Genomic DNA, 26,667 nt, shown 5'->3' with positions numbered 1-26,667 from the left:
GGGGGCTGAGCTGGAAATCAGCCCTGCGAGCCGAAAAGCAGCCCTACGAGCTGGAAATCAGCCCTGCGGCTCCATCTCCCCCCGTACGACTGGCGAGGGCCGGGCTCGGAGCCGGCTGCAGCTGCGGCAGCCACGTGCTGAGCCCGGAACGCTGAGCATGCTGAGCTTACAGTGCGCCCGGGCCACCGGGAAGTTCAGCGGGGGTTCGCGGCCACAGCAGCCCCCAGCCCGTTTCCTCATCCTCCTCCTCCTCGCTCACCCACTGCCCTACTTCGGGAGGGTAGAGGTGACACCAAGGAGATGTGAAATAGGACGCAGCTCGCTCCCATCGCTCCCTGACTGCAATCCCGCTTGGCCCGGGGCCCTCCCGAGTTCTCCGAAATAATTACAGGCACAGATAAGCACAGAAAGGAGAGCAGATGAACGCCCTGATTGGTTTCGGTGACAGGTGCTAGCAGCCTTCAGTGCCACCCAGACACGGACGGGTGAGCAACGAGTGACAGCATTGTGCAGGGACACAGGTGGGGATCGGCCACTCCATCCCTCCCTGCCCCTCGATTTCCGAACCCCACAGCTGTAGGGAACAGGGGGAATGTCCCCGGAGCAGCAGCTCCCGTCCCCTCTTCCCGCAGCCACCGCCGGTGACGCCATAGCGGAGCAGCCTCCCCTGCCCTGCGCGCCGGTGCCTCTCCCCTTTGTGTGACAAGGTGACAGCAGAGGCCACCCCCGAGCCGCGCACACGGCCAGCACCCCCCGAGCCGCGCTGCCAGCCCGGGGAAGGGCACGCAAATGCCAGCGGAGGAGAACAGATGGCACGGAACGAAGCGGGGGAAATGGGCGTTCTCGGAAGTTGCCAGGGAATGGGGAGCAACAGAGGAGCCCTTGTGCTGCAGAGCCCGCCCGGCAAAGCCAACGGGGTCTTTGTTCCAGCCAGCCCGGAGGGGATTCATCCCAAAACTCGGGATGAAACCAGCGCCGACACACCAGGCTCGGAGCCTTGAAAACATTTCTTTGTTCGGGTTCGCCCAGATCCAATCTGGTTACAAAGTCCTTACGTGCCGTTTGTAAATTTTCCCCCGAGACCAGCGCTCCTCGGCAAATATTTACTCCCCAAACTCGTCTGCAGCGAGCAGGGTGAGTTCAAGCACATAAATAAGTGCATTAACTATGTAAATATACACTTCTCCTTTCTGGAGAGCTGCAAGTTAGGAAATGTCTCAGAGCTTTTTGACAGCCGTTAATATATCCAGCAGACAGGGGGGAAAAATGCTTTTCGACAGCCTTTAATGTCCCCAGCTCGTAGGAAAATGCTTTTAAAACATTAAAAAAAAAAAAAAAAAAAAGAAAGAACGGTCTAAAAAGCCAATTAAAAGCCAACAGCCTCAGCCCACAGGCGTTTAACGAGAGCCAAGAGCCTCCCCGAGGACACAAAAGCAATAAAAATAACCCGAGTGCTCAAAGGACGAGCCCCAGGTAGGAAGGAGCCGGCGCGGGGAGCAGCCGCATCCCGAGGGCGCAGCCCGGGACTCACCTTGGGGAGCCGCGATGATCCTGGGGTTCACCTTGGGGCGCCCCGCTGCCCACGTGCCCAGCTGGCCGAGCCACAGGGCCACCAGGAGGGCAACAGGCGACTTCCTCCTGCCCATTCCTAGTCCGGGAGCGAGCCGGGATCGGCGGCCGGGCGGGCTGACAGCTGCATCTCCCCGCGTACAAAAGGCTGCGAGCACCCGGGCGCAGCCAATGGTGCGGGGAGGGCGGGCCTTGCGGAGGAAAAGATGGAGTAAACCCCCCAGCAGCTCGCCTAAACGCACCTGAGCTCCGGCACAGCTTTTACCGGGCGGGTTTGGGGGTTTTTTTGGGTTTTCCTCCTTCTCCGCGGTGAGGGGAAGGTGCGGGGGTTGGTGGCTTTGTCCCCAGCGGAAAAGTCGCTGCTGGGCCGGGGTTTGAGAAGAACTTCCCGCGGGGGCTGCGGAGGGGAAACAGAGGTTGGGACTAGTGAGAGGGAACGGAAACAGGGCCGAGAACAGGGGCAGAGAGGGGGTGGTGTGACACGGGGCTGTGCCCTGAGCCAGCTGCGGTGGCAGGAGGGGAACAGCTGGATGGGGAGCCACGCAGCTGGACCCGGGAGGAGCGGGATGCAGCAGGGCCAGCAGGAAAGGACCACTCCTAGGGACGCCTGAGTGTCACCACGGGCTCCCCGCGCTGTCACACCCCCTCTCCCGAGCACACGTGGCAGGGAACGACATCCCCGAGTGGATGTCACGCTCCGGGAGCCGGCAGGAAGGTGAGCCCTGCCCTAGCATCCCGAACCTCGGTGACGCGGCTGCTCCCCTAAAGGACACCCCGCGGGTGGCACGGTCACCTTTTTTGTCGCCAAGGTCCCGCCGGGGAGGCCCGGGAGCCTTTGTGGCTCTGGTTAATGAGAGGAGCGGGGCATTCCGAGCACGAAGAGCGAGCCGGGACGTGACCGGAATGGGAGAAGCCCACCGGGAAGGAGCCGCAGCTGCGCCCTTTAAAGCAGCGATTGAAGCTCGGCCCCGGCCCCGCTCCGCTCCTGGAGGGACGAGCAGGGGCAGGGCAAGGGGGGCACGCTGAAAGGAGCAAAAATAAATTAATGAGCCGGCTAATGGTGGATTTGAAGGAGCCACAGGGATTTCCCGTTGCTTCTTTGTGCGTGTGGGTTCATCTTTCTTCGGCCACGCAGCTGCCGGGGTAATTACAGGGGTAATTACAGGGGGAAGACACGAGCTCGCTTCTAGCCATGGTGATTTCCAGCCCTGAAGCGCTCTGAGCTCAGCCCGAACTGCCCCGGGGGCAGCTGCAGGTCCCTGTTTGCTCCCTGAGCTGCCAGACCCCGTTATCACTTGGTTTCCAGCAGGAAAAAAAAGGAGTTTTCTTCCTGAAAAAAAGAGTTTCCTTCCCAAAAAAACCTCCTGAAAATGGAATTTTCTTCCCGAAAAACACCCCTTAAAAAGGAGGGGTTTTCCCCTAAAAACACTCCCGAAAAAGGAGTTTTCAGGATGCAAGGTCCCTCAGGATTTTAGGAGTGTTTTGGGTGGAAGGGACCTTGGTGTCCAACACCTCCCATTGTTCCAGGGTGCTCCAAGACTGTCCCGGAGCACTTCCAGCTGCTCTGGGCAGCCTCACAGGGAAGGGTGAGGGCAGCCAGGGGGGAGCCTGGCTCCCAGAACCATGAGATCATTAGCTGGGAAAGAGATTCCAGGAGATGGGCAGGATGTGGAGAACACAAGTCCCGGGAACACAAGTCCCAACCCTCCAGAGCAGCACAGCTCCCCAGAGCCTATTTCCAGCCCGGTCCGGTGTGCAGGAGTTGCTGGAATGAAGAACACCCTTCCCAAAGCAGGGAACGAGCTCCCAGATTGAGTTTGGTAGCTCAGGAGCAGGCAGCATCAGATTCCAGGCAGCAGCTCAGCCCCTTCTTGCAGAAATTTCCATCTGCTCCACTCTGGGATCAGAATTTCCCCAGCACAACTCGTGAGCAGCTCTCTCCCAGATCATGCGCCTCGCTTCCAGCACGGATCAGGAGGCAGCCTCCCCCAGGAATCTTGTCAGAAGCACAGATTTTTTTCCCCAAGAAGAACAGTTTTATTCATCATGTTTGTGGCCCAGGCAACCCAGAGAGCTCAGATTGCACTTGGCACCCGAGCAGGCTTGTGGTGATTTTATCCACAAAAACAGATCTGTTACCTTCCCTCAGCCAGGAATGTGACCCTTGGAACCACCAAGAGGGCAGATCTTCCACGGAAAAAAAGGAACAACAAGAGAAATCTCAGCCCTGGCTAAGCCAGGCAGGACCTTTGCTGTGCCACAAAGCAGGTGGGACACTGCCAGAGGGACCCTGCTGAGCTGAGGATGAGGATGTTCCTCATCCCCTTTTCCATCACTCTTCCCAGACAAGGCTGGGATGCTGCACCTGGAAAATCCTGTGCTAAAGCTGTGGGAGGGACTGACAGTCCAGGAGGTTGGGACAGAACTTTTGGAAGATCAGAGCTCTCATTTTGGGAACAGGCTGGCTTTGGAGTGGCAATCAGTGAAATCCCCTCACAACTCCTCGTGGTGCTGACAGGCCCCTCACTCCCCAGCTGACAGAGTGAGGAGGGAAGTGAGTAGAGCAGATCCTTTATCAGCTGCTGCAGTTTCTGCTCTCCCCCCCAGCTCACATTCCTTGCAGGCAGCAACCAAAAATCCTCAACCATCCCTCCCCAAGGCCACGGCCCTGCAGAGTTTGGAAACTTCTCAGCTCTCCAGGCTCACCTCTTCAAGCTGGAATTGAGGTTGGGGGCTCTGAGTTGGCACAACTTCCCCGCTGGGTCCTGTCAAAGTGCAGCACAAGTGCCACCAAAGGGACCCAAATGAGCTCAGAGGCACCCCCAGGGCTTTACAAACCCTTCAGAAAAGGGGTGGAAGAGCCACCTGCCCCCAAGATGAGATTTCCCGGTAGATTTCGTCCCCCAAGAGATTTGGCCGGAAGGGAACTCGTGATTTGCACTCAGTGATTTTGAGAGCAGCATAAAAACCCAGCTGGGAGTCCCCTTCCTCCTGTGCATCCAAAGGAAAGCCCAGGGGCTCGCCCAGGACCTTCCAGACCAGTGTCACAATGTGATTTACTGGTCACAGGTCCTGCCTGAGGAGGGGCCACAGCCACAGCCCACCCTTGTCACCAAACGCCCTCTGGAGCATCACATCTGAAGGTGTCACATCCTCAGAGGGTGTGGGAAATGAATTTGTAGAAATTTCTCCAAGTTTGATATTTGTGTACATACAAATAGTATATTTACATTGTATGTAGTTTTACATACGATGTAAACATAAATAGCAGGTTTATATAATGTGTATTTGTATGTAAACAAATATCAAACTTGGAGAAAATTCTACAAATTCATTTCCCACAAGAGGGGACTCACTGGTGGGGCAGGAAGCGAGGCAGGGTTGCCAAAGAGGCAGAGTTAACAAAACCCAGGGTGGAGTCTCACCCAGTGGAACAAGGTTAGAACAGCAAAAAGAACAGGAATGGGTGGCTCTGCTCACCACGCTCCCACCATGAGAGCTCCATGGCAGCTCCATGTCCCTGGGAGGTTCCAGCAGGTTCAGAGTGTTCTGCAGTTCCTGAGCCTTCCTTCCCTGTGTGCTGTGCCCCAGGGCAGCACTGCAATGGGGATGGCCACGTCTCAGGCTCCCCAAAACGGGATTCCCACATCCCCAGGGAGGCTCCAGCACCACCATCCCCCACCCAAGATGATATCCCCCTTATCAGCCCCAGCAGAGACACAAAATCCTCCTGCACACAGCTGGTTAAGGTCTGACCCCTCTGCAATCTGCTTGGAATTCCAGCCTGCATTTTTCTGCAGGGAGTCCAAACAAACTCACCTGGCTCTGGAGAGAGGCTGCTGGGCCAAGTGCCAGAGCCCTCTCTGGCCTCATAAAGCCGAGCTCAGGAAAAGCAAACTCCTTGACTGTGACCTTGGAGCTCTTCCAGCAGCACTATCTGTCTCGACAGGAAGGGAGAGACAGGGAAAAAGAGGTGGGGGGAAGGTCCCTGTCCTGCTTCTCCTCCACGGTGTGACCCCTGAGAGCCACCCCCGGGCCTGGTGACACAGAGGACAGTGGTGACACAGGGAGTTCTCCATCTCTTCCAGCAGGATGTCCCCAGAGATCCTTTGGCTCGTTTTTGCACCGGGCTGGGCAGGGAGGAGCTTCCCTTTCTTCCCGTGTCCCATCTGTCCTTCCTGGTGCTGTCTGTCACCTGCTGTGGGGCCAGCCCCGTCCCACAGGGCCCCTCTGGGACAGGGATCAGCTCAGGGAGGAAAATGGGAATGAGGAATGGAGTGGGGGGGAGAACAAAGCTGATGCCTCAGGTTTAGCTTTTATATTTTTCAGATTTAGTGGGTGGGTCTGGGCTTCATATTATGGGATGGTGAGCTCTCTGCACAGAGCAGGGAGACACAACAATTCCTGCTCCAGCTGGGGACCAAGGACAAAGGAACCAGATCTCAGCCCCAAGAGCACAAACAACGTGGGCTGGAGAGAGAAAACAAGGATGGGACTGCATGGGCTGGGGCTGGAATTGGACAATTAACTCCAATATGCAAATGGACCACAACTTATAAAAGTGAGAGACCCCACGACCAGTTGTCCATTTTTGTGACCATTTTGGTCACAAAAATGGACAACTTGGGTGCAGCCCTGGCTGGGCTCTTGTGCTGCCAGAGGTGGATCCAAAGAGGCCTTTTAATAAATCCCTGCTTTATTCTTGAGCTCTGTCTGGCCTCTGCTCTAGGTCAGCCTTCACAAGGCATTAAAACATCTGGGAACTCATCTGAGCAGACAGCAGCTGGCAGGAGCTGAGGTGATTAAATGATGTGCAACTGAGAATCCTCTGGGGTCAGAGCTTCTGGGCAGCCAGAAAAACCCCACAAAGGGATCCTGAGGGGCCAGCACTGCTTCCCTCCTCAGGAACAGCACACAGATCCACAGAATTCACAGAATGGCCAGGTTGGAAGAGACCTGCAAGGTCATGAAGTCCAACCCAGCCCCAACACCTCAACCCTGGCATCCAGTGTCACATCCAGGCTGTGTAAACACACCCAGGGATGGGGACTCCACCACCTCCCCAGGTAGGCAATTCCAGAACTTTAATCCAGCACCGTGCAGGGAAATGCTGGGACCTGCTGGGCTGGCTCCTCCTGCCCCAGTGACATCACGGGACAATGATCTTCCTGGCTGCTCTGTCCCTGTCACCTCCTTGTGCCCCAGGGGCCACAGAACCCCAAAATGAACCTGCTCCTTCTACTCCAGTGACATCAGGGGACAACATTGTTCCTGACTGCCCCGCTCCCCTGGCTATCCTCATCATGTCCTGCCCCAGAGACATCAGGGGACAACATCCTTGCTGCTTGCTGGCTGTCCTTGTCACCTCCTCCTGCCCCAGTGGCACAGGTATCCCAAAATGAAACCCAGCTTCTCCTGCCCCAGGGACATCAGGGGACAATGTCCTTGCTGGCCATCTCACTCCCCTGGCTGTCCTTGTCACCTCCTCCTGCCCCAGTGGCCACAGGCACCCCAAAATGAAACTCAGCTCCTCCTGCCCCAGTGACATCAGGGGACAACACTGTTCCTGACTGCCCCGCTCCCCTGGCTGTCCTTGTCACCTCCTCCTACTCCAGGGACACCAGGGGACAATGTCCTTGTCACAGCCCACCCTTGGCTACCCTGCTCCCCTGGCTGTCCTTGTCACCTCCTCCTACCCCAGTGCACCCCAAAATGAACCCTCACAGCTTTACTGGCACCCAGGACATGCCCCAGTCCCACAGCTCCTCCTGGCCAGCTCCTGTACAGCCTTGGCACCTGAGGCCACCCCCATGGGTGACACAGAGGCCACAGATTGGCCAGTTGAAGGACAAACCTCGTGTAGGGTCTGTTCCCAACACCCAGCTCTGAAAATGCCCCAACCTCTGACAGCCAGAGGCTGGAAAATCTCTTAGAAATGGGTTTTTCTCTGCTCACCCTGCTCCAAAGTTTTGCTCCAGTCTCTGTTCTTAGCCCTTGAAGGAAAAAAAGGAATTCTGGATCCCCTCTGATGCTTTCACGGCTCCTGGAGCGGAACCCCACAGCTCCAACTCAAGCCCTGAATTAATTCATCCCTGCTGAACCAGCAGACCCTGCTCTTAAATCAGCATTTATTTCAGAGATGGAGGGGGGGAAAACCCTCTCAAAGGGATTTTGGGACACGTTTGTGAATATTAGAACACTATAAATATAAAAGGGAACATAAGGAAATAGAAATATTCTCACAGGGTGACATTTTCAGCCCATTTCTGCTTTCACCAAATTAAAATAGTTGCCTGGTTTATATTGTGGATCACGTGGGGCCTCTCAACTCTGTAACCTTAAAAGAGAGCTTGGAGGGCTGGAATCAGAGCTCCCTTTTTGTCACTTTAACAGGAAAATGGTGATTCATGGAGGAAAGGGAGCAAATCCCACAGGACACGGGTCACTGGGATGTATCACCTGCCCTGTCTCCGTGCTGTCACCTCATCAGCTGTCCCAAAATCAGAACTTTGCTCCTTTCTCCAAGGTTTCCCTGAGAAAGACCAAAATGTCCTTATTGCCAAGGACACCTCTGTCCCCTCTTTGTCCCGCCCCTGAGACCCCTCACAGCTCACTGAACCAGAACAGAGCTGGGAAAGAATGAAAAACTCTAAATTTTGGTGTGTTTTGGCCTTTCGTACAAGGACAAAGCTGGAAGCAGCCAGGAAACCTCTGCAAAAAAGAAAGTTGATGGGCAAAGGCTGTGCCAGACAAATTCCTGCTGCTGCTCCTGCTGGATGTACCTGCCCAACAAATCCTGGAGAAGAAGGGAAAGTCACCTTCACCGATTTTCTGGAATTTCTGTGCTCAGGGCAAGGTGTGGAGCCCCAGGATGTGACTGGAACAAACTGGGGGAGCAAGGAGCCAACATTATCCCATGGAAATCTGTCCAACATTGCTTGAGGCACTGCAAAAGCCACCTGGGAGATTCTGCTCGGCCTCTGCTCCACCCTTTTGCTGGAAAATGAACCAGCAGAGACAAATCAGCCCAAAATGAGGGAGACAAGGAGAAGAAGGGCTCCAGAAAACACATGGTGCAGGGCCCAGCCAAACCTCCACCCCCTCCAGGTGTCCAGCAAAGGGATGAAAAACAGGATTATGGAAAAAAGGGGAGGAAAAGCAGCTGCTGCCACCCATCCCTGCTGTCACAGCTTCCCCAGCGAGGCCAGCAGGGAAGCAGACCAAGATCAGCTCTTTGATGTCACAAACAGAAGGTCCCTGCTGACGTTGGGGAACTGTGGCCTGACCTCCTCCTCTTCCAGGGTCAGGCAACACCTACTTCCCAGTCTGCTCCCAGTAAAGCCCAACCAGGGCTGCTGGGCTGGAGAACAGAGTGTGAGAGGGGCAGGAGGGATGAACTGAGAGCCAAGCAGAGCACATCCATTCTGCTCCCAAAGTGGCAGGGGGAGCTGCCAGGGCACCTCCAGGGATGGAGCACAAGGAACAAGCATCAGTTTGCTCTGTCTCTGTCGTGCTCAGCCACTCACAATTAGTGACAAGGACCCTAAAGCCACCCCATTCCACCCCTGTCATGGGCAGGGACACCTCCCACCAGGCCTGGGACACTGCCAGGGATTCAGGGGCAGCACAAGCTCTCAGGGCCTGCCCACCCTCAGATATCCAACCTAATCCTGTCCTTTCAAGCCTTTCCCTACTGTTCTGCTGCTCCTGCCCTTGCAGAGCCCCTGAGCATCCCTCCTCCCACGTGAGACTGGGAGCAGGAACGTGCAGCCCCGGGGCAGCTGCAGAGCCACTCCCAGCCCCCTCCGAGCTCCCTCTCTGCTGCAGGAGCTGCTGCAGCAGAGCTCAGTTGCTGCCCAGCCGTGCAGGAGGCAGCAGAGCCTCTCCCCCTCCCCGCAGCTCCCCCTGTGCTCAGGCACGGCTCTGGCGGGCGAGGGAAGCGATGTCGTGAGCGGCAGCGCTGCCAACTTCTCCTCTGCTGCAGCCAGTGCATGTGCCTGAGCTGCTGCTCCCAGCCAAGCCCTGCCGTTTGGGAAAGGAAATCTGGGAAAAGTCACTTTCCAGCCCAAAAAAACCTAAAAAATCCAGGCAGTTCTCAGCTTGCTGGGGGCGTTGGGAAGCAGAAATAGCAGAGAAAACGGCTTCATGCCAAACGTGGGTCAACAGAGGGATCAAATATCCAAGGAGTGACACGAAAAACACAGTTTTGGGACAGCAACGAGCCCTAAATCGAGAATCCAGGTGGTGCAGGAAGGCAAACTGGACGTGCTGGTGGCCGGGAGAGCCTTCAACGCTCCCCAGCTTTGGGCAGGAGCATCTGTGATCCGGCTAATCCGCCGTTATCCTGGAGGATTGGGGCTGCCAGCAGGGGAGGGGTGCGTGCTGTGCATGTGCTCTGTCCTGCCCCTGCAAAGAGAGGATCCAGGGATGGGAAGGGATTTATCGGTTTTCTTACACATAAAATCCTCGTGCCTGCCGAGAGCAGGGACCCGGGAGGGTGTCAGGAAAGCCATTTACGTCCATCACATCTTATCTGCTCCAGACCGAGCACAAAACCAGCCCCTCCTTCCTTCCCTCGGGCATTAATCCTCTCGACAGGATTAAAGCCTATCAGCGCAGGGCTCCCCGCAGAGAACAATCCCGCGTTTGCGGGGTGACACCGCGATGCTATCGGCGAGGATCACAGAGGATTAGAGGGCAGCACAGCAGCCCGGAGGTGAAGCAGGAGAGCGCTCTCTGCTCCGAGAACCCGCAGCCGCTTTCACGCCTCGTTAACCCCGGCGCGCAGTCGAAGCGATGCCGGGCCCAGCTCCAGGCCTGGCTTTTCGCTGCCCCCTCTGATTGCAATTACAGGCAAACGCCGTTAATTGGTTTTGTAGCCGCGGCACGTGGTGGAACCCGCACCGGGCATTTCTCCAGCTCCCACTCAGTCAGCCCTTGTCATTTCTTTGTCACTGTCACCTCGTGGTGGCCGTGCCCTCTTCTGAAAGCACCACATCCCACCGAGGCAGAGCTTTTCCTGCAGTTTCACTCGTAGGAATCCTTAAAAGCAGAGGGTTTTGGGAAAGCTGCAAAAGGCAGGTCTCAGAGAAAGGAGAACTGCAATTAGAGCCAAGTGATAGCCATGAGATTTGTCAGCAGAAAAGTTATGTAAGATGTAGAAAATAAGGACAACAATGGTCTGTGTATTAACACTTGTCTGGAATAACTCCTTAAGCTGCAGAAAAGTTTATCTAGCGAGATATGAGGAAGTTCTAAGCTTAATAATGGAGCTCTGTGCATTGTGTTTAAGGCTCACAAGCAGGTATTTTATGTGAAATGAGCAAGCATTGTTTTAACAGAAGGTACACGTGCTTACAGTGCTTGGATAGAACTGCTGCCAATGTGCTTTTGCTTTGTGTGATTGGTCAAAAAACTTTTCAAGTGAGTTGTAACACTGAGTTCTTTGTCTGCTGCTGGCATCTTCCCATTGTCATAACCATGTAGTGAGAGTGATGCTGGAAAAGAAACAGCTTGAGACGTGTTCCACAGCAGTCCTGTCCTGTTCATGATCTGTACATGACCCCTGGCCAGCAATGCTTCCCCTTCCTGCCCTGCTGGGATCTGCAACGCAAGGCAGGACAGAGCATGACCCACACAGCAGGCAAGGAATGAGCAGGGCCCATTTAATGCAGGGAATGAAACAACAGGCAGAGAGGGTGGTGACAGATAAAACATTGCACAGCTGGAGGGGCCAGGTCTCCAGCACCGAGCCACCTCTTCCCTTCTCCGTGCTGAGTCCTGAGGAGGTTGGAGAGAGGATTTGGAGCTGCCCTCAGGGCTCCCCACACACACAGAGCCAGCCCAGCTGCTGCCTCAGCACAACTCACCAGTCCAGCAGGAAGATTTAGGGGGCCCCCCCAGCAAAGATGAGCTCCAGTGCAGCCTGGATGTCCCCTCCTGTGGCCTGCAGGGCCCGCAGGCTGAGCTCGTCGTCGTGGATCCCCATGTCTCGCAGCTGCTGCAGCTGGGGCTGCCACTGGCTCTGCTCACAACAAACAGGAGAAGTGTGGGATGAGAATCCCAGCAGCCCTTCCCACTGCCCAGTGTCCCACCTGTTATAGACACACATTATAATATTGGCTTTTGGCAAATATTAACGGATTTTAGATGTGGGGTGTTCCAGTAACTCTGTCATGAAGATCTGGATTTTATTTCTGCTGCCATTCAGCTCAGGGCCATAGCTGAGATCAGTGTGCTGTGCTACAGTGCCTGCTGGCATGGGAGAACACCCAGGGAACACAGGATGAGCACACCTGCACAGATCTGCAGCCAGCAGCACTCACCCTCTGCTGGAGGGGACAAAAAGGGACTAAAGCCACAGCCCAGGAATCCTCCTGCTCTAAAAAAGCAGATCCAAAGAAGAGATGTGCTAAACAATTCTTGCAACTTGTAAATCAGTTTGGGGAAAACTTTACAGTGCACAAGGGGCTGTGAGCATGCAAAGGGCTGATGGAATTAAAGGGCATTTAAGGGGTGTCCTTGAAGATAACAGGGAGCTCTTGGCTGATGCCATAATAACCTTTGCTCCACGGTACTTGTATCCTTTTGCCCTTCATTAAACTATTTACATGTTCACAGGAGAGTGAACTTGTGTGTTTCACCCACCTCAGCCAGCTCCTGTGCAAACAGCTCCTGAAAGCTCAGTGATGCTGCAAAGTCCCCAAAGCCACCACCCCTCTGTGAAAAACATGGCTTGTTTTTTTGGTAAAATTAAAAAGTTGAATAAAGAACAATAGGAGATAAAGATGGTAAAGATTATGGCTGGGTGTGTCTTGGCACTCAGCCAAGAGCACACTTACTTTCAGGGATATTTTAAAAATACTTTTTCTATTACATTAGCTTGTATATTCATAGATTGTTATGTATATTTATATTTTTCTATAAACTAGTTTATCTATTTCAGGAACTATTTTGTATGGCCCTTCTTAGGGTTTGCTTTTTAGAGTATGCATAATTTCTTAGTTGTGGTTTTGGCTTTTTTTCTTTATTACCTTTAGTCTGGGCTTTAAGTCTATACTTTCTTCAGCTGATAAAAGTTGATAGTACATTAATAGCAAGGTCTTCATTATATGTTTACTGGATGTCATCTGGATTAAACAGATTTCATTTATAACTTTATTAGCTACTACTGTTCCTATGTCTAAGTTTTTTGTTAATAGCAGAAATAAAATTTATTTTAACATCATACACATATTATTGATCTTAATATTTGCCAAAAGCCAACAAAATAGTAATTTATAACACCTCCATCCCAGTTCCACCCAGCACTTCTGCAGTGGCTGTGATGATGCCTTAGGACTTTAGCTTTTGTATTTTCATACATTTGGAATCCTGCAATTCTTTGTATAATTCTAAACTCCACATACAGTGGGAGCTGCTGCTTTCCCATTTTGGGCAGACATAACAATTCCTCACCAGGCCTGGCAATCAAGGACACTTCACTGCCTCAGGCCCCAGAAGTGTAAACAAAAGTGAGCTAGAGGAGCAAACTTGGGGTAAACTACTTCATTACCCAAAGGTTTAATTAGAAGATTAACCCCCAGTATGAAAATGGACCAAATTTACAGAAGTGTGAAAACCTGTGATCATTGCTCCATTTTGGGTACAGCCCCTGGGGGGCTTTATCTGCCCCAAATGTACCTGAAGGCCCTTCAATAAATAAAAAACAGCTTTTTATTCCCTTCATGTTGTCTGGCCCGTTTTTAGGCAGCCCAAAAAGGCATCAGTGATGTCCCTCCCAGGCTGATGTCCCACTGCAGGAGGCAGCTGGGAGATCCAGGGAGATGCAGGATTCCAGGGGCTGCCACTGACCTGGAGGCTGGGCTGCCCTGAGGCCTGCAGGGCGTGCTGGAGGGCCTGGCTGAAGAGGTCGTTGGTGATGGGTGTCCCCGACTGCACACTGGATGACATCGGGGACGTCCCGGAGGAGTGGCCCTAGGAGGAGTGACAGGTCAGGGGAAGGGACAGCACACAGCAACACCTGCAGCACCCCCTCATCCTCCATGCCATGGGGAAGAGAGCTCTTCCAGGAGGGAAGGAAGGTGTCCCAAAGCTGATCCAGGATGTGCTGGATGTCCCCTGGGTGCTGGGATTGTGTGGAAGATAGGGATCACATAGATTTGCATGAGGGAAGGCACAGCCAGGTGTGCCAGCCTTGATCAGGGCTGTTCCCTGGGTGCCAGGGCTGGGAACAAAGGGAAGAAAACCAATCCATGAGGGAAGGCACAGCCAGGTGTGCCAGGGCTGGGATCACACAGGCAACTCTTCCCTGAGGAAATGCAGAACCAGGTGTGCCAGGGATGGGATCACACAGGGAACTCTTCCCTGAGGGAATGCAGAACCAGGTGTGCCAGGGCTGGGATCACACAGGCAACTCTTCCTTGAGGGAATACAGGGCCAGGTGTGCCAGGGATGGGATCACACAGGCAACTCTTCCTTGAGGGAATGCAGAGCCAGGTGTGCCAACCTTGACCAGCACCAGTGCTGGCTGTTCCCTGGGTGCCCAGGGTGGGATCAAAGGGAAGAGAACCCATTCATGAGGGAATGCAGAGCCAGGTGTGCCAGGGCTGAGATCACACAGGGAACTCTTCCCTGAGGGAATGGAGAGCCAGGTGTGCCAGGGCTGAGATCACACAGGGAACTCTTCCCTGAGGGAATGGAGAGCCAGGTGTGCCAGTCCAGAGCAGGACTGATGCTGACTGCTCCCTGGGTGCCCAGGGTGGGATCAAAGGGAAGAGAACCCATCCCTGAGGGAATGCAGAGCCAGGCATGCCAGGGCTGAGATCACACAGGGAACTCTTCCCTGAGGGAATGCAGAACCAGGTGTGCCAGGGCTGGGATCACACAGGGAACTCTTCCCTAAGGGAAGGCACAGCCAGGTGTGCCTGTCTAGAGCAGGGCTGTTGCTGGCTGTTCCCTGGGTGCCCAGGGTGGGATCAAAGGGAAGAGAACCCATCCCTGAGGGAAAGCAGAGCCAGGTGTGCCAGGGCTGAGATCACACAGCGAACTCTTCCCTGAGGGAATAGAGAGCCAGGTGTGCCAGGGCTGAGATCACATAGGGAACTCCTCCCTCAGGGAATGCAGAGCCAGGTGTGCCAGTCCAGAGCAGGACTGGTGCTGACTGCTCCCTGGGTGCCAGGGGTGGCATCATAAGGGAAAGAAGACTTCCCTGAGGGAATGCAGAACCAGGCATGCCAGGGCTGGGATCACACAGGCAACTCTTCCCTGAAGGAATGCAGAGCCAGGTGTGCCAGCCCTGACCAGGACCAGTACTGGCTGTTCCCTGGGTGCCCAGGGTGGGATCAAAGGGAAGAGAACCCATCCCTGAGGGAAAGCAGAGCCAGGCGTGGCAGCCCCAGGCGTTACCTGTGTGCCCGGGGTGGGTGTGTGGGAGCTGCTCTCAGGGGTGCTGGCCAGGGCCAGGGCTGTGGCCAGCTCGCTCTGGGTGATGGGCCGGGGCCCCGCTGCCCCCGCGTAGCCCAGCGAGGCCGGGCGCGAGCCGGACGTGCTGCTGGAAGGGGTGGACCTCGTGCTCTGTGTGGAGAGAGAGAAAAGCCCCAGCTGTGACCTCTCTCAGTGTTTGTGTCCCAGTCAAACCACAGACCCCTGTCCTACCATACCCAAATGTCCCAGGGGTGGAATTCTGAAAGACAAACATGCCAGAGCGGGATGTGCTTTATTCCACAGAGTCAGCTGTGGAAACTGGCAGGAAACCTTTCAATCTATCATCCACCAGCCCCAAACCAGGGTGATGCAAAACACTTCCCTGTTACAGGCACGTTTGGACCCAAATATCCAGTTTTTCATACAGAACCCTTTGTCCTACGGAGAGGAAGAGTGCAGAAAGGGAGGGATCAACATTCCCACGCTCCACTATGGCTGTGAGGGCATTTCCTACGTTCCATTTTCCTGTTGTGTGTTCAGTAGTGAGGAAAACTCTCTCCCGAGCAGCATGAAAGCAGCCAGGATCAATATGTTTGTCCCCACATCCTCCTGGGGAGCCAGGGCAGCTCATGCTGCTCACCAGATGGGAGTGCAGAGCTTGGGAGTCTCAGGGCTACAAATTAAACCCAAAACAAGGTGTTCACCCAACCTGGCTGCTTACCTGGTGGAAGTCATCTTCATCATCAGAGAGCCCCTCAAAGAGAAAGCCACCTGCACCAGAGAAAGGGGAACAAAAGGACGTGGCAAACCAGCAGGAATTGGGAGCAGATCCCTGTGTAGTTTTTGGCTGAGCAGCCAGGACAGGCTCAGCCCAAGTTCCCCTTCCAGGTGGACGTACCTGGCATGTCCCGGTAGGAGCCCAGGGCCATGGCCCGCGAGGACGTGTCCGGGGCTGGCAGGGGGGTGCTGCCCGCCACCGAGTGCAGCACCAGCACGATGGCGTTCACCAGGGCAGGGTGAGCCGGGATCAGCCTGGGCACAAACGGGCACAGCTGGAGGAAGGCACAGGGCAAGCCAGGAACCAGCCCTGAGGCAGCCAGGGCACAGCCACCAACCCCAGCAAAAACTCCTCCAGGCAGCCAGGGATCCCTCCGGATCCGCGCTGGACCTGGCCTCGGATCCCTCCGGATCCGCGCTGGACCTGGCCTCAGTTCACCAAGGACCCAACCTTGCCTCAGTTTACCAAGGATCCTTCTAGATTCACATTAGACCTTTCCTCAGTTCACCAAGGATTCTTCTGGACCCATGGTGGACCCAGCCTTGGATCCTACTGGATCTATGTTGGACCTAGCCTTGGTTCACCAGAGATCCTTCTGGATCCATGTTGGACTGGCCTCGGTTCTCCAAGGATCCTTTTGGACCCTATGTTGGACCTTGTCTCTGTTCACCAAGGATCCTTCTGGACCCAACCTTGCCTTGGTTGACCAAGGATCCTTCTGGATTCACATTAGACCCTTCCTTGGTTCTCCAAGGATCCTTCTGCGCCCCATGCTGGACCTTGCCATGGTTCTCCAAGGATCCCTCTGGACCTATGCTGACTTTTCCAAGGTTCTCACGGGAGCAGCTCTCTGCTGTGAGCAGTAATCCAGGTCTGAACCCTGACCTGGAGGTGATGATGGCCCTGCCTCCCACCAAAGACCCTCTGGATTAACCCAAGTGGTGGGATCTGTGTTTCCCGAGAGAGAAGTGACCCAGCCTGGCAGGCAGGAACAGAGCTCTGTCCCACCCAGGTGACACACAGGGACACAAAGGCACTGCTGAATCACTGCCCCAGCTCGGGAACTTACGTGTCCAGCATGCTGGGGTCTGCAAACACAGAGAACAGATCCTTGTCCTGCAGAACTCCTGCAAAAGACCAGGAAAGGCAGTGAGACAGGATACAACAAACAGGAGCCAGTCACACAAAAGCCACAGGGACAAATAAATAGGAATTGTTTTTCAGGAAATGAGTCATGAGTAAACACCACAAATACTCCCATTGTTCCTCTGAAGCCTTTGTGTTCCTGGAGAGGCTCTTGGTCACAGCCACACACCCAAGGGACAAAAGGGACGGGGCTTTTTCCTGCAGATCCGTGGGTGCTCCACCTCAAGGGCAGGATGGAAGCTGGGCCCCAGCTCCCCGCAGCCAGGCTGTGACTGCATCCCAAATCCCAACTGCCTTGGACTGCCACCATCCCACAACAGGCTGGATTCAATCAACCATTCTGTAACATCCCAAATCCCACCTGCCTCAGGCTGCCACCATCCCACAACAGGCTGGATTCAATCAAAAACTTTGGAGCACTTTGCAGCAGGGAGAGAGCTCCATTCCTCCTTTCCTTGACCCTTCTGAAGCCAAGGAGAGAGCTTCATTCCTCCTTTCCCTGACTCTTCTGAAGCCAGGATCTATTCCCAAGAAGAAAGATCCATCCCTTCCTTTCCTGATCCTTCTGAAGCCAGGATCCATTCCCAAGAAAGATGCATTCCTCCCTTCCTGGCCCTTCTGAAGCCAAGGAGAGAGCTCCATCCCTCCCTTTCCTGACCCTTCTGAAGCCAGGATCCATCCCTCCCTTCCCTGATCCTTCTGAAACCAAGGGGAGAGCTTCATCCCTCCTTTCCCTGACCCTTCTGAAGGCAGGATCCATTCCCAATAAGAAAGATCCATCCCTCCTTTCCCTGACCCATCTGAAGGCAGGATCCATCCCCAAACATCACCAATGGAGCACAACTGACACCTCAGCAGTCACCAACTCTCATGCTCCACAAAGGGACAAAAAATGAAGGTTTTTTTGATCTCTCCCTTCTCCCTGTCAGGAATTCAACCTAGATTTGGGTCTGTCCCTTCCCCCATCAGGAATCCAACCCTTCCTCAGATCCTCTGGATCACAGCCAGACTCACCCAGAGCCACGGGGTCGCTGCTGAGGCCGGGAGTAGCCACAATGATCTGATCCAGGGATTCCTTGTTTCCCAGCATCTTGAAGACCTGCCAGGGAAAGCAGAGCAGGTTGGGAATGTCACCCACTGCAGGGGTATCCCCAGAGGGAGGGGACAGCTGAATTCCCCCTGGAGCAGAGCACTCACAGCATCTCTGTAGGCAGGGCTGCTATGCAGGGCAGTGTGCAGTACACGGAATTCCCGGACTGCTGCCACCTTATCCACGGGCTCTGAGGGGAGAAAACACCACAAGGAAACACAGCTGGGCCTCTGTCAGCCCCCAAAGCCACTCCACAGCCCACTGAGACCTCCATGCTGCAACAGGGATCCTCTAACATCCTTGGATTAGGTGCAGTCACTGCAGAGGAATGACTTGCTACACTCTCAGATCATAAAAATAGTCAGGGATATCCTCCCACATGTGCCATTACAGGAATGCCAGCTCAAGCTCCTCTTTTTGTACAGTCAGGCACACAGCAGCCTGCTCATCCCTGGGGCTTTGCTCCAGATCTTTTGGCAATGCTCTAGAATGGATCATGGGCAATTAAGGAAGGGATGATCCCTCTCCATGCTGCACAGCTCATTCCTTAACTCTCGTGTCAGCAGGAAAACCAGCACCCAGGTGCTGCTGGGAGAGCTGGGGAGTTCCCAAACACAGGGATTCCTTCCCCTGGAAACCTCCACAGCACTGAATCCCTAGAGAAGATCAGTCCCTAATAAATATCCCAGGGAGAATCCAAGGGGCAATCCCCACAGCTCCTCACCTGGTTTCTGGTCAGGCTCAGGCCAGGACTTGCGCAGGACATGGACAGTGGAGCCAGACTGGATTCCATAAAAATCCAGGGTCTGGTCATCCCTCAGCTTCCGGCCACAGTAGATCAGGTCTGGGGGGAGAAACACCTGAAGATAAACACCTGTGGTGCTCTCAGAACCAGCTGGGGGTCTCTAGGTGTGCTTTAGAGCCGAAGGGGTTACTGAGCAGCTGTAGCTGCTCCAAATGGTTAGGGAACAACACAGGGAAGTTGTGGAGCTGAGAAGCAGGAGGGAAATCACGGAGCTGATCTAGAGATGGCAGAGTCACCACCTGCGTAAGAGCTGACCTCCCTCTCAGCTCTCATGAGAGCTCTCACAAGGACACAGAGCTGGTAGACAGCCCAAATATTCCCGAACAAGGGCACTGCCGCGGCTGGAGCGCCGTCATCCCAAGAAAACAGGGAACGAACACCGAGCCCTCCCAGCAGCAGCAGCAGCAGCAGCAGCGGGATGTGGCGTCCCGGCCGCGGCGAGGACGGGCCGAGGGTGTCCCCAAGCGGCGGGATGGCGCCAGGCTCCGGCGGGGCACGCACCGATGAGCTCGGGGTCCGGCATGGATTCCTGCAGCTTGCCCGTGATCAGCTGCTTGAGGTGCGAGATGCTGCAGCCGCCCAGCGGGCACTCGCCCAGCTCGGTCTCCGGCAGGCGTAGGATGGCTTTGGGGGCCAGCGGCTGCTCGGCCAGCTTCACGGCGATGTGCCACTCCGGCAGGGCCATGGTGGCTGGGGACACAGCCGAGTGACACCCCGCACACAGCGAGCCCTCCCTCATCCATCGGCCCCAGCGCCCACAGAGCGCAGCCAGACAGCCCCGACCCCCGGCGCTCAGGGCTCCCGGCTGTGCTCCCCCATCCCCAGAGCCCCGATCCCCCCCTCAGCTCAGGGGGATCCCGGCCGTGCTCCCCCATCCCCAGAGCCCCGATCCCCCCCTCAGCTCAGGGGGATCCCGGCCGTGCTCCCCCATCCCCAGAGCCCCGATCCCCCCCCCAGCTCAGGGGGATCCCGGCCGTGGCTCCCCCTCCCCAGAGCCCAAATCCCTCCCAGCGCTCACGGGAATATTGGCTGTGCTCCCCCCAGAACCTCCCTCAGCTCAGGGGGGTCAGGACATGTTCCCCCCAGACCCTCAGTTCAGGACGATCCGTCAGATGTCCCCCACTCCAATCTTCCCCTCAGCTCAGGGAGATTGCGGCTGTGCTCCCCCAGACCGTCCTCTCCCCTCAGGGGGATCCCCTTGCTGGGCTCCCTCAGACCGTCCTCTCCCCTCAGGGGGATCCCGGCCATGGCTCTCCCTCCCCAGAGCCCGGATCCCTCCCAGCGCTCAGGGGGATCCCGGCCGTGGCTCCCCCCAGAGCCTCCCCTCAGCTCAGGCGGATCATGGCCGTTCCCCCCCCCCCCCCCCCCCCCCCCCAAGACCCTCCTCTCCCCTCAGGGGGATCCCCCGGCCACGCTCCCCCAGAGCTTCCCCTCAGCTCAGGGGGATCCCGGCCCTGTTCCCCCAGACCCTCAGCTCAGGGGGATATTGGCTGTTCTTCCCCCAAACCCTCCCCTCAGCTTAGGGGGCTCCCGGCCGTGTCTCCCGCCCCTCCCCACCTCAGGAGGGTCCCGGCCGTGTCTCCCGTCCCTCCCCACCTCAGGAGGGTCCCGGCCGTGTCTCCCGCCCCTCCCCACCTCAGGAGGGTCCCGGCCGTGTCTCCCGCCCCTCCCCACCTCAGGAGGGTCCCGGCCGTGCCCCCCCAGGCCCTCACAGCTCCGCGCTACCTCACCCCAAAGGACCGGAAGCGGAAGTGCTGTGGGGAACGCCGTGCGCGCTGGGAAATCGAGTCCGGCAGGGTAGGGGTAACGCCCTCCCGAAGCGAAGGCGCTGCTGATTGGCTGGCTCTGCCATGACCAGCCAATAGGCGGGCGGCCGAGGGTTTAAAGGGAGGAGCGCGGCGAGGGGGCGCAGTCCCGTGACGCTCCCCGGCCACGGCCGCCTGTAATTAACGCTACCTCAGTAATTAAGCGGCTGCCATCCCTCCCCCGTGGGCGAACAGCTCCCGTAGATACCCCACCAACGCTGGAGGGCCCAGCTGTGCGAAGCTGCCCGCTCTTCAGCACCATCCGCTGCTTCATCTCCTCACCCTCTTCCCAAAAAAGGAGAGGCCACTGCTCCGGTGACCAAATCCTGTGCCAAGGCACCGACTTTTTCTGACAAGAAGAGCTGTTTGTGTTCTAAAAAAAGCCAAGTTACCATGAAAGTCCAGTCAGGCTGCAAGAGCCACATTCCAGGCACGCTTTGCTGCCTAACAGCTCTTAAAATGGTCCGAGCAGCACAAGGGCCATGATGGGATTTAAAGAGAATTCAGAAAACAAAATTCAGCCTAAACTTTAACTTCAAGCCAGGTCAGAATCCCAAAACCTTTCACCCAATAATTCTTTGTGGCAAGGGGATAGAGAACCCACCCCTGAAAGAAAGCAAGCAAAATCAGCTTTTTTTTTTTTTGTGTTTAAACCTGGGAAGTTTATTTCTTTTCCTACAAAGGAACCTAGAGGTGACAAACCTAGAGGTGACAAACCTAACTTTAGTGTCATCTTATTGGTGTTACACAGGGAAAGTGAACAACCCTCTGTCTGAGGAAGAGGAGCAGGAGCCTAACGAGCCATTAAAACACACACACACTAATTACTAATTAGTACCTGGACGAGGGAACGGGAGCTAAGGAGCAGTGGAACGCCACGCTCTGGGGTGGCAGGAGTGCCAGCAGGGTGTGGGGGTGCTGCCAGCAGGGTTCAGGGGGTGCTGCCTGCTGCCAGCAGCCCCTCTTAGAAGCACTTCCGGTGCACGATGGAGGGCCCGGACTCGTCGTACTCCTGCTTGCTGATCCACATCTGCTGGAAGGTGGAGAGTGAGGCCAGGATGGAGCCCCCGATCCACACGGAGTATTTGCGTTCAGGGGGAGCGATGATCTGCACCAGGAGAGAGAGAGAGGGGGGTCAGAGCTATTCCAGCCCCCCCTGTTCCCACCCTGCCCTCCCCACGGAACCCTGCCTGTCACTGGGATATTCAATGACCAATGTCCAGCTGTCTCAGACTCTCTGGTCAGTCACAAGATTTTATTATCATTCCTTTCCTTTCCAGCCTTCGGATGAAATCCTTTCTTCTATTCTTTCAGTGTAGTTTAATTTTCTTTCAATATATATAATAAAATGATAAATTAGCCTTCTGAAACATGAAGTCAAGATTTTTATCTCCTCCCTCATCCTGGGACCCCTGTGAGCACCACCACATAGTATATGAAAATAAAATGATATATTAAACTACACTAAAGAAAGAGAAAGACATCAGAAGGCTAGCAAGGAAAGGAATGACAATAAAATCTTGGGACTGCTCACAGCCTGGCTGTCATTGGTCATCAAGTGAAAACAATTCACATGAGACCAATCCAAGATGCACCTGTTGGTGAACCACCTCCAGACCAATTCCACAGCCATCAGATAATTACTGTTTACATTTCATTTCTGAGGCCTCTCAGCTTCTCAGGAGAAAATCCTAGAGAAAGGATTTCTCAGAAAATATGCCTGTGACAGTATAGCATTCTTTTAATATAACATAATAAAATAATAAATCAGCCTTCTGAGAACATGGAGTCAGATTCCTCAACTTTTTCTTTAGTATAGAATTCTTTTAATCTAATAAAATAATAAACCAGCCTTCTGAGAACGTAAAGCCGGATTCCTCATATTTTTCCTTTAGTATACTTTTAGTATAGCATTCTTATAACAGATAATAAGTAATATATCATATATAATAATAAATCAGCCTTCTGAGAATATGGAGTCAGATTCCTCATCTTTTCCTTTAGTATAGTTTTAGTGTAGTATTCTTATATAGTATATAATAATATATAATATAAAGTAATAATAAATCAGCCTCTAAAAACATGGAGTGATCCCTCATCTTTTCCTTTAGTATAGTTTTAGTGCAGCATTCTTTTAACATAATATAATATCATATAATAATAAATCAGCCTTCTGAGGACATGGAGTGATCCCTCATCTTTTCCTTTAGTATAGTTTTAGTGTAGCATTCTTTTAATATAATATAATAACAAATCAGCCTTTTGAGAACATGGGGTTAGATTCTCATCTCCCACCTCGCCCTGGGGACCCTGACAAACACCACGCCCTGCCCACCTTGATCTTCATGGTGCTGGGAGCCAGCGCCGTGATCTCCTTCTGCATGCGGTCGGCGATGCCCGGGTACATGGTGGTGCCCCCGGACAGCACGGTGTTGGCATACAGATCCTTCCTGATGTCCACGTCACACTTCATGATGGAGTTGAAGGTGGTCTCGTGGATGCCGCAGGACTCCATGCCCAGGAAGGAGGGCTGGAAGATGGACTCGGGGCAGCGGAAGCGCTCGTTGCCGATGGTGATGACCTGCCCGTCGGGCAGCTCGTAGCTCTTCTCCAGCGAGGAGGAGGAGGCGGCCGTGGCCATCTCCTGCTCGAAGTCCAGCGCCACGTAGCACAGCTTCTCCTTGATGTCGCGCACGATCTCGCGCTCGGCCGTGGTGGTGAAGCTGTAGCCCCTCTCGGTGAGGATCTTCATGAGGTAGTCGGTGAGGTCGCGGCCGGCCAGGTCCAGGCGCAGGATGGCGTGGGGCAGGGCGTAGCCCTCGTAGATGGGCACGGTGTGGGTGACGCCGTCGCCCGAGTCCATCACGATGCCCGTGGTGCGCCCCGAGGCGTAGAGGGACAGCACGGCCTGGATGGCCACGTACATGGCCGGCGTGTTGAAGGTCTCGAACATGATCTGCGTCATCTTCTCCCTGTTGGCTTTAGGGTTGAGGGGTGCCTCGGTGAGCAGCACCGGGTGCTCCTCGGGCGCCACGCGCAGCTCGTTGTAGAAGGTGTGGTGCCAGATCTTCTCCATGTCGTCCCAGTTGGTGACGATACCGTGCTCGATGGGGTACTTGAGGGTGAGGATGCCCCTCTTGCTCTGCGCCTCATCGCCCACGTAGCTGTCCTTCTGGCCCATGCCCACCATGACGCCCTGGTGCCGCGGCCGCCCCACGATGGAGGGGAAGACGGCGCGGGGAGCGTCGTCCCCCGCGAAGCCAGCCTTGCACATCCCTGAGCCGTTGTCCACCACCAGGGCAGCGATCTCCTCGTCAGCCATCCCGCCTGGCCTGAGGGCAGAGAGATGCAGGGGTGGCACTCCCTGCCCCGTGGGGATGGGCAGGGATGCACCAGGGAGGGTGGGAATTTAGCCCTGAGGAGTCTGCAGGGCAAGGCAGGGAGGTAAAATATTGCTTGATGGCCTCAGAAAACACGTAGGAATAGATGGAGTCCCCGAGAGGACAAGCACAGGGCTGTGGAAGGTGTCCCCATCCATGGCAGGGGGTGGGAATGAAAACATCCTTGAGGTTCTCCCAACCCAAAATGTTCTGAGATTCCCACTCCCTTCCCAGGGATCAGCCCCCCACCAGCACAGACCTGAGGGAATTAAAATTCCACCCCAAGGACCACAGCAGGTGATCCAAACCTTCCCTGAGGGCTCAGACAGACACGGGGGAATCCCAAATCCCTCACTCAGAGCCTGAACAGACAGGAGGGGAACCCCCTAAGGGCCCAAACAGGCATGAGGGGGAGCCCTAACCCTGTCCTAAGAGGCCAAATAGACATTGGGGGACCCCTAAACGTCCCTAGAGGCTCAAATAGACATTGGGGAACCCCTAACCCTGTCCTAAGGGCGTAAACAGACATTGAGGGACCCCTAACCCTCCCTAGGGGCCCAAATGGACACTGAGGGGACCCTAAGCCCCGTCTGAGGGCCTAAACAGACATGAAGGGACCCTAAGCCCTTCCCCGAGAAGCACACCCCTAAAATTCCCCCCCCCCCGAAAGCCCAAACGCACACGGAGAAGCCTCTAAACACCCCTGAGAGACCCTTAACCCTATGCTGAAGGCTCAGAGGGTCACAGGGAACCCCTCTAAACCCACCTTCACAGCTCGAACAGACACAATGGGACTTAACCCTCCCTCCGAGAGACCCCTAAGCCACGCCTCAAAGCCCAAACAGACACCGGGGGGGGGGGGAACCCCTAAACGCCATCCCCGCTGTCCCGCTCGGCTCCGGGCGTTCGCAGGGCCCCGCTCACCCTCACGCGCTTCCTCAGCCCAGTGCGGCTCCTCCTCTGCGACTGCCGGGCCCGCGCGCCGCGCGCGCTTTTTATACCAGCCGGAACCGGAAGCCGGCCCGGAAGCGCGCTTTCTGATTGGTTGTGGCTTTCCCTCCTCCCCCCTCCCCGCGGGCCGTTCCCGGAAGCGGTGAGGGCAGTTCCGGCGCTTCCGGCTGGGCGAGGAAGAGGCGGGAGGGGGGAAGGAGGAAGGGAAAGGAAAGGAAGGGAAAGGAAGGGAAGGGAAAGGAAAGAGGGGAGGACGGAAGGAAGGACGGAAGGAAGGAAGAAGGAGCTGCTGCTGCTGCTGCTGCTGCTGAGGCGGCCGCGCACGGACCGGCGGGACCCGCCTCGGGAGGTAACGGGGGAAACCGCGGTGCTTCGGGGGGGAGGGGGCGGTCGGGGCCCCTCGGTATTTCCGCCTGAGGGGAGGGTGGGAGCCCTCGGTCCTTCCCGCGGTAAAACGGGGGTTCATGAATTCGTTCGTTAATTAATTAATTCATTAATTAGTGACCGGCCCTCGGTGCTGCTCGGTGCGGGTTTAAGTCTCGCAAGGAGGTTCCCCGAGCGCTGCTTGCCACGGGAGCCGCTGAAAACCGGGAGTGGAAGGGATTGAAACCCCGCCGTGGCTGGGAAACTCGGGCTGGGCCCTCCGGAGTGCGGGAAGAGGCCCAAAAAAACGGGGGGAGACCCTGAAAGTGAGGGGGGGGACACAAAATTGAGGGTGGGGAACACAAAAAATGAGGGAGGGACGACAAAAATGACCGTGAAAGTGAGGGAGGGACACAAAAAGTGACAGGGGGGGAGAACCTGGAAGTGAGGGAGGGACACAAAAAGTGAGGAAAGACGCAAAAAAATGACCCTGATTGTGAGGCAGGGACACAGAAAGTGACAGGGAGAGACCCTGAAAGTAAGGGACAGACACAAAAGGTGAGAGGGACACCAAAAGTGACTCTAAAGGTGAGGGAGGGACACAAAAAGTGACCTGAAAGTGAGGGAGGGACACAGAAAGTGACCTGAAAGTGAGGGAGGGACACAGAAAGTGAAGCAGGGGCACAAAAAGTGATGAGGGAGAGCCTGAAAGTGAGGCAGGGACACCAAAAGTGAGGGAGGGACACCAAAAGTGACCCTGAAAAGGAGGCAGGGATGCAAAAAGTGACCCTGAAAGTGAGGGAGGGACACAAACACCAGGGGAGGGACCCTAGAAGTGACCCAGAAAATGAGGGAGGGACACCAAAAATGACATGGGGGAGAGCAGGAAAGTAAGGGAGGGACACAGAAAGGGACAGGGGGATGCCAAAAGTGACCCTGAAAGTGAGGCAGGGCCATGAAAGGTGGCCTGAAAGGCCCATTTTTTTTTTTTTTTTCCCCCAAAATAATCCCTTTTTTGCCCAGAAGAGTTTAGGGATAGCCCCTCCTGCCAAATCCCTGCCTGGCAAGGGTGTGTGTGTGTATATATATGTATATACATATATTTATTTGATTTGGTTTGGTTTATTTTTATTTAGTTGTGGTGGTTATTTATTTGTCTGTTTGTTTATTTTAATTTCTATTTATTTGAAAATTTTTTTCCTATGAAGTGGCAGGGGTTTAGTGTATACACATACATACATATATATATAGATATATATATGGAGATATAGATATATAGAGATATATATAGATATATATATGGAGAGATAGATATATGGAGATAAATAGATATATATATAGATAGATATATATAA

At 55.0% G+C, this 26,667-nt stretch overlaps 4 protein-coding genes across 10 annotated transcripts in view; 1 reads left to right on the top strand and 3 right to left on the bottom strand.

Annotated features, from left to right (window-relative positions):
- Positions 1-1,714, bottom strand: part of SEMA7A (semaphorin 7A (John Milton Hagen blood group)) — a 28,230-nt gene extending 26,516 nt beyond the window's left edge. The window contains exon 1 of the mRNA XM_059857945.1: positions 1,532-1,714. Coding sequence (XP_059713928.1) covers positions 1,532-1,646 — 115 coding nt within the window. The 5' untranslated portion in view covers positions 1,647-1,714. The remainder of the gene's footprint in view (positions 1-1,531) is intronic.
- Positions 1,715-7,680: 5,966 nt separating this feature from the next.
- Positions 7,681-20,653, bottom strand: UBL7 (ubiquitin like 7). Of its 7 annotated transcripts, none has more exons than XM_059857949.1 (12): positions 20,488-20,581; positions 19,315-19,503; positions 18,733-18,852; positions 18,116-18,198; positions 17,933-18,017; positions 16,842-16,899; positions 15,893-16,026; positions 15,716-15,765; positions 14,977-15,144; positions 13,423-13,545; positions 11,439-11,593; positions 7,681-9,975 (listed from the first exon to the last, which is right to left on the bottom strand). In XM_059857949.1, the coding sequence occupies exons 2-11, from the start codon at positions 19,496-19,498 to the stop codon at positions 11,456-11,458; spliced, it is 1,143 nt and encodes a 380-aa protein (XP_059713932.1). In that variant the 5' UTR covers positions 19,499-19,503; positions 20,488-20,581; the 3' UTR covers positions 7,681-9,975; positions 11,439-11,455. The 7 variants fall into 7 exon arrangements, with proteins under 7 accessions (XP_059713932.1, XP_059713934.1, XP_059713931.1 ...); XM_059857951.1 differs by lacking the exon at positions 7,681-9,975 and adding an exon at positions 10,735-11,172; XM_059857948.1 differs by lacking the exon at positions 7,681-9,975 and adding an exon at positions 11,214-11,349.
- Positions 20,654-21,366: 713 nt separating this feature from the next.
- Positions 21,367-25,053, bottom strand: LOC132333148 (actin, cytoplasmic type 5). Its single transcript, XM_059857954.1, has 3 exons — positions 24,923-25,053; positions 22,954-23,950; positions 21,367-21,726 (listed from the first exon to the last, which is right to left on the bottom strand). The coding sequence occupies exons 2-3, from the start codon at positions 23,938-23,940 to the stop codon at positions 21,583-21,585; spliced, it is 1,131 nt and encodes a 376-aa protein (XP_059713937.1). The 5' UTR covers positions 23,941-23,950; positions 24,923-25,053; the 3' UTR covers positions 21,367-21,582.
- A 42-nt stretch (positions 25,054-25,095) lies between these two features.
- ARID3B (AT-rich interaction domain 3B) overlaps positions 25,096-26,667 on the top strand; it is a 40,742-nt gene continuing 39,170 nt past the window's right edge. The window contains exon 1 of the mRNA XM_059857946.1: positions 25,096-25,298. The gene's annotated coding sequence lies outside the window, so the exon portion shown is untranslated. The remainder of the gene's footprint in view (positions 25,299-26,667) is intronic.

Source organism: Haemorhous mexicanus, chromosome 13, assembly GCF_027477595.1.
Source record: "Haemorhous mexicanus isolate bHaeMex1 chromosome 13, bHaeMex1.pri, whole genome shotgun sequence".
Taxonomy (NCBI): domain Eukaryota; kingdom Metazoa; phylum Chordata; class Aves; order Passeriformes; family Fringillidae; genus Haemorhous; species Haemorhous mexicanus.
Note: the sequence above shows the minus strand (reverse complement) of the source record. Positions and strands in the feature narration are given on the sequence as shown.

Coding starts and splice junctions, on each gene's coding strand:
- UBL7 (XM_059857950.1), bottom strand. CDS start 19,498: ATGGCCCTGCCGGAGTGGCACATCGCCGTGAAGCTGGCCGAGCAGCCG. Junction 15,766..15,892: donor CTCCTACCGGGACATGCCAG/GTACGTCCACCT, acceptor TCTCTGGTGCAG/GTGGCTTTCTCTTTGAGGGG. Junction 15,145..15,715: donor ATGAAGATGACTTCCACCAG/GTAAGCAGCCAG, acceptor CTCTCCACACAG/AGCACGAGGTCCACCCCTTC.
- LOC132333148 (XM_059857954.1), bottom strand. CDS start 23,940: ATGGCTGACGAGGAGATCGCTGCCCTGGTGGTGGACAACGGCTCAGGG. Junction 21,727..22,953: donor CCAGCACCATGAAGATCAAG/GTGGGCAGGGCG, acceptor CTCCTGGTGCAG/ATCATCGCTCCCCCTGAACG.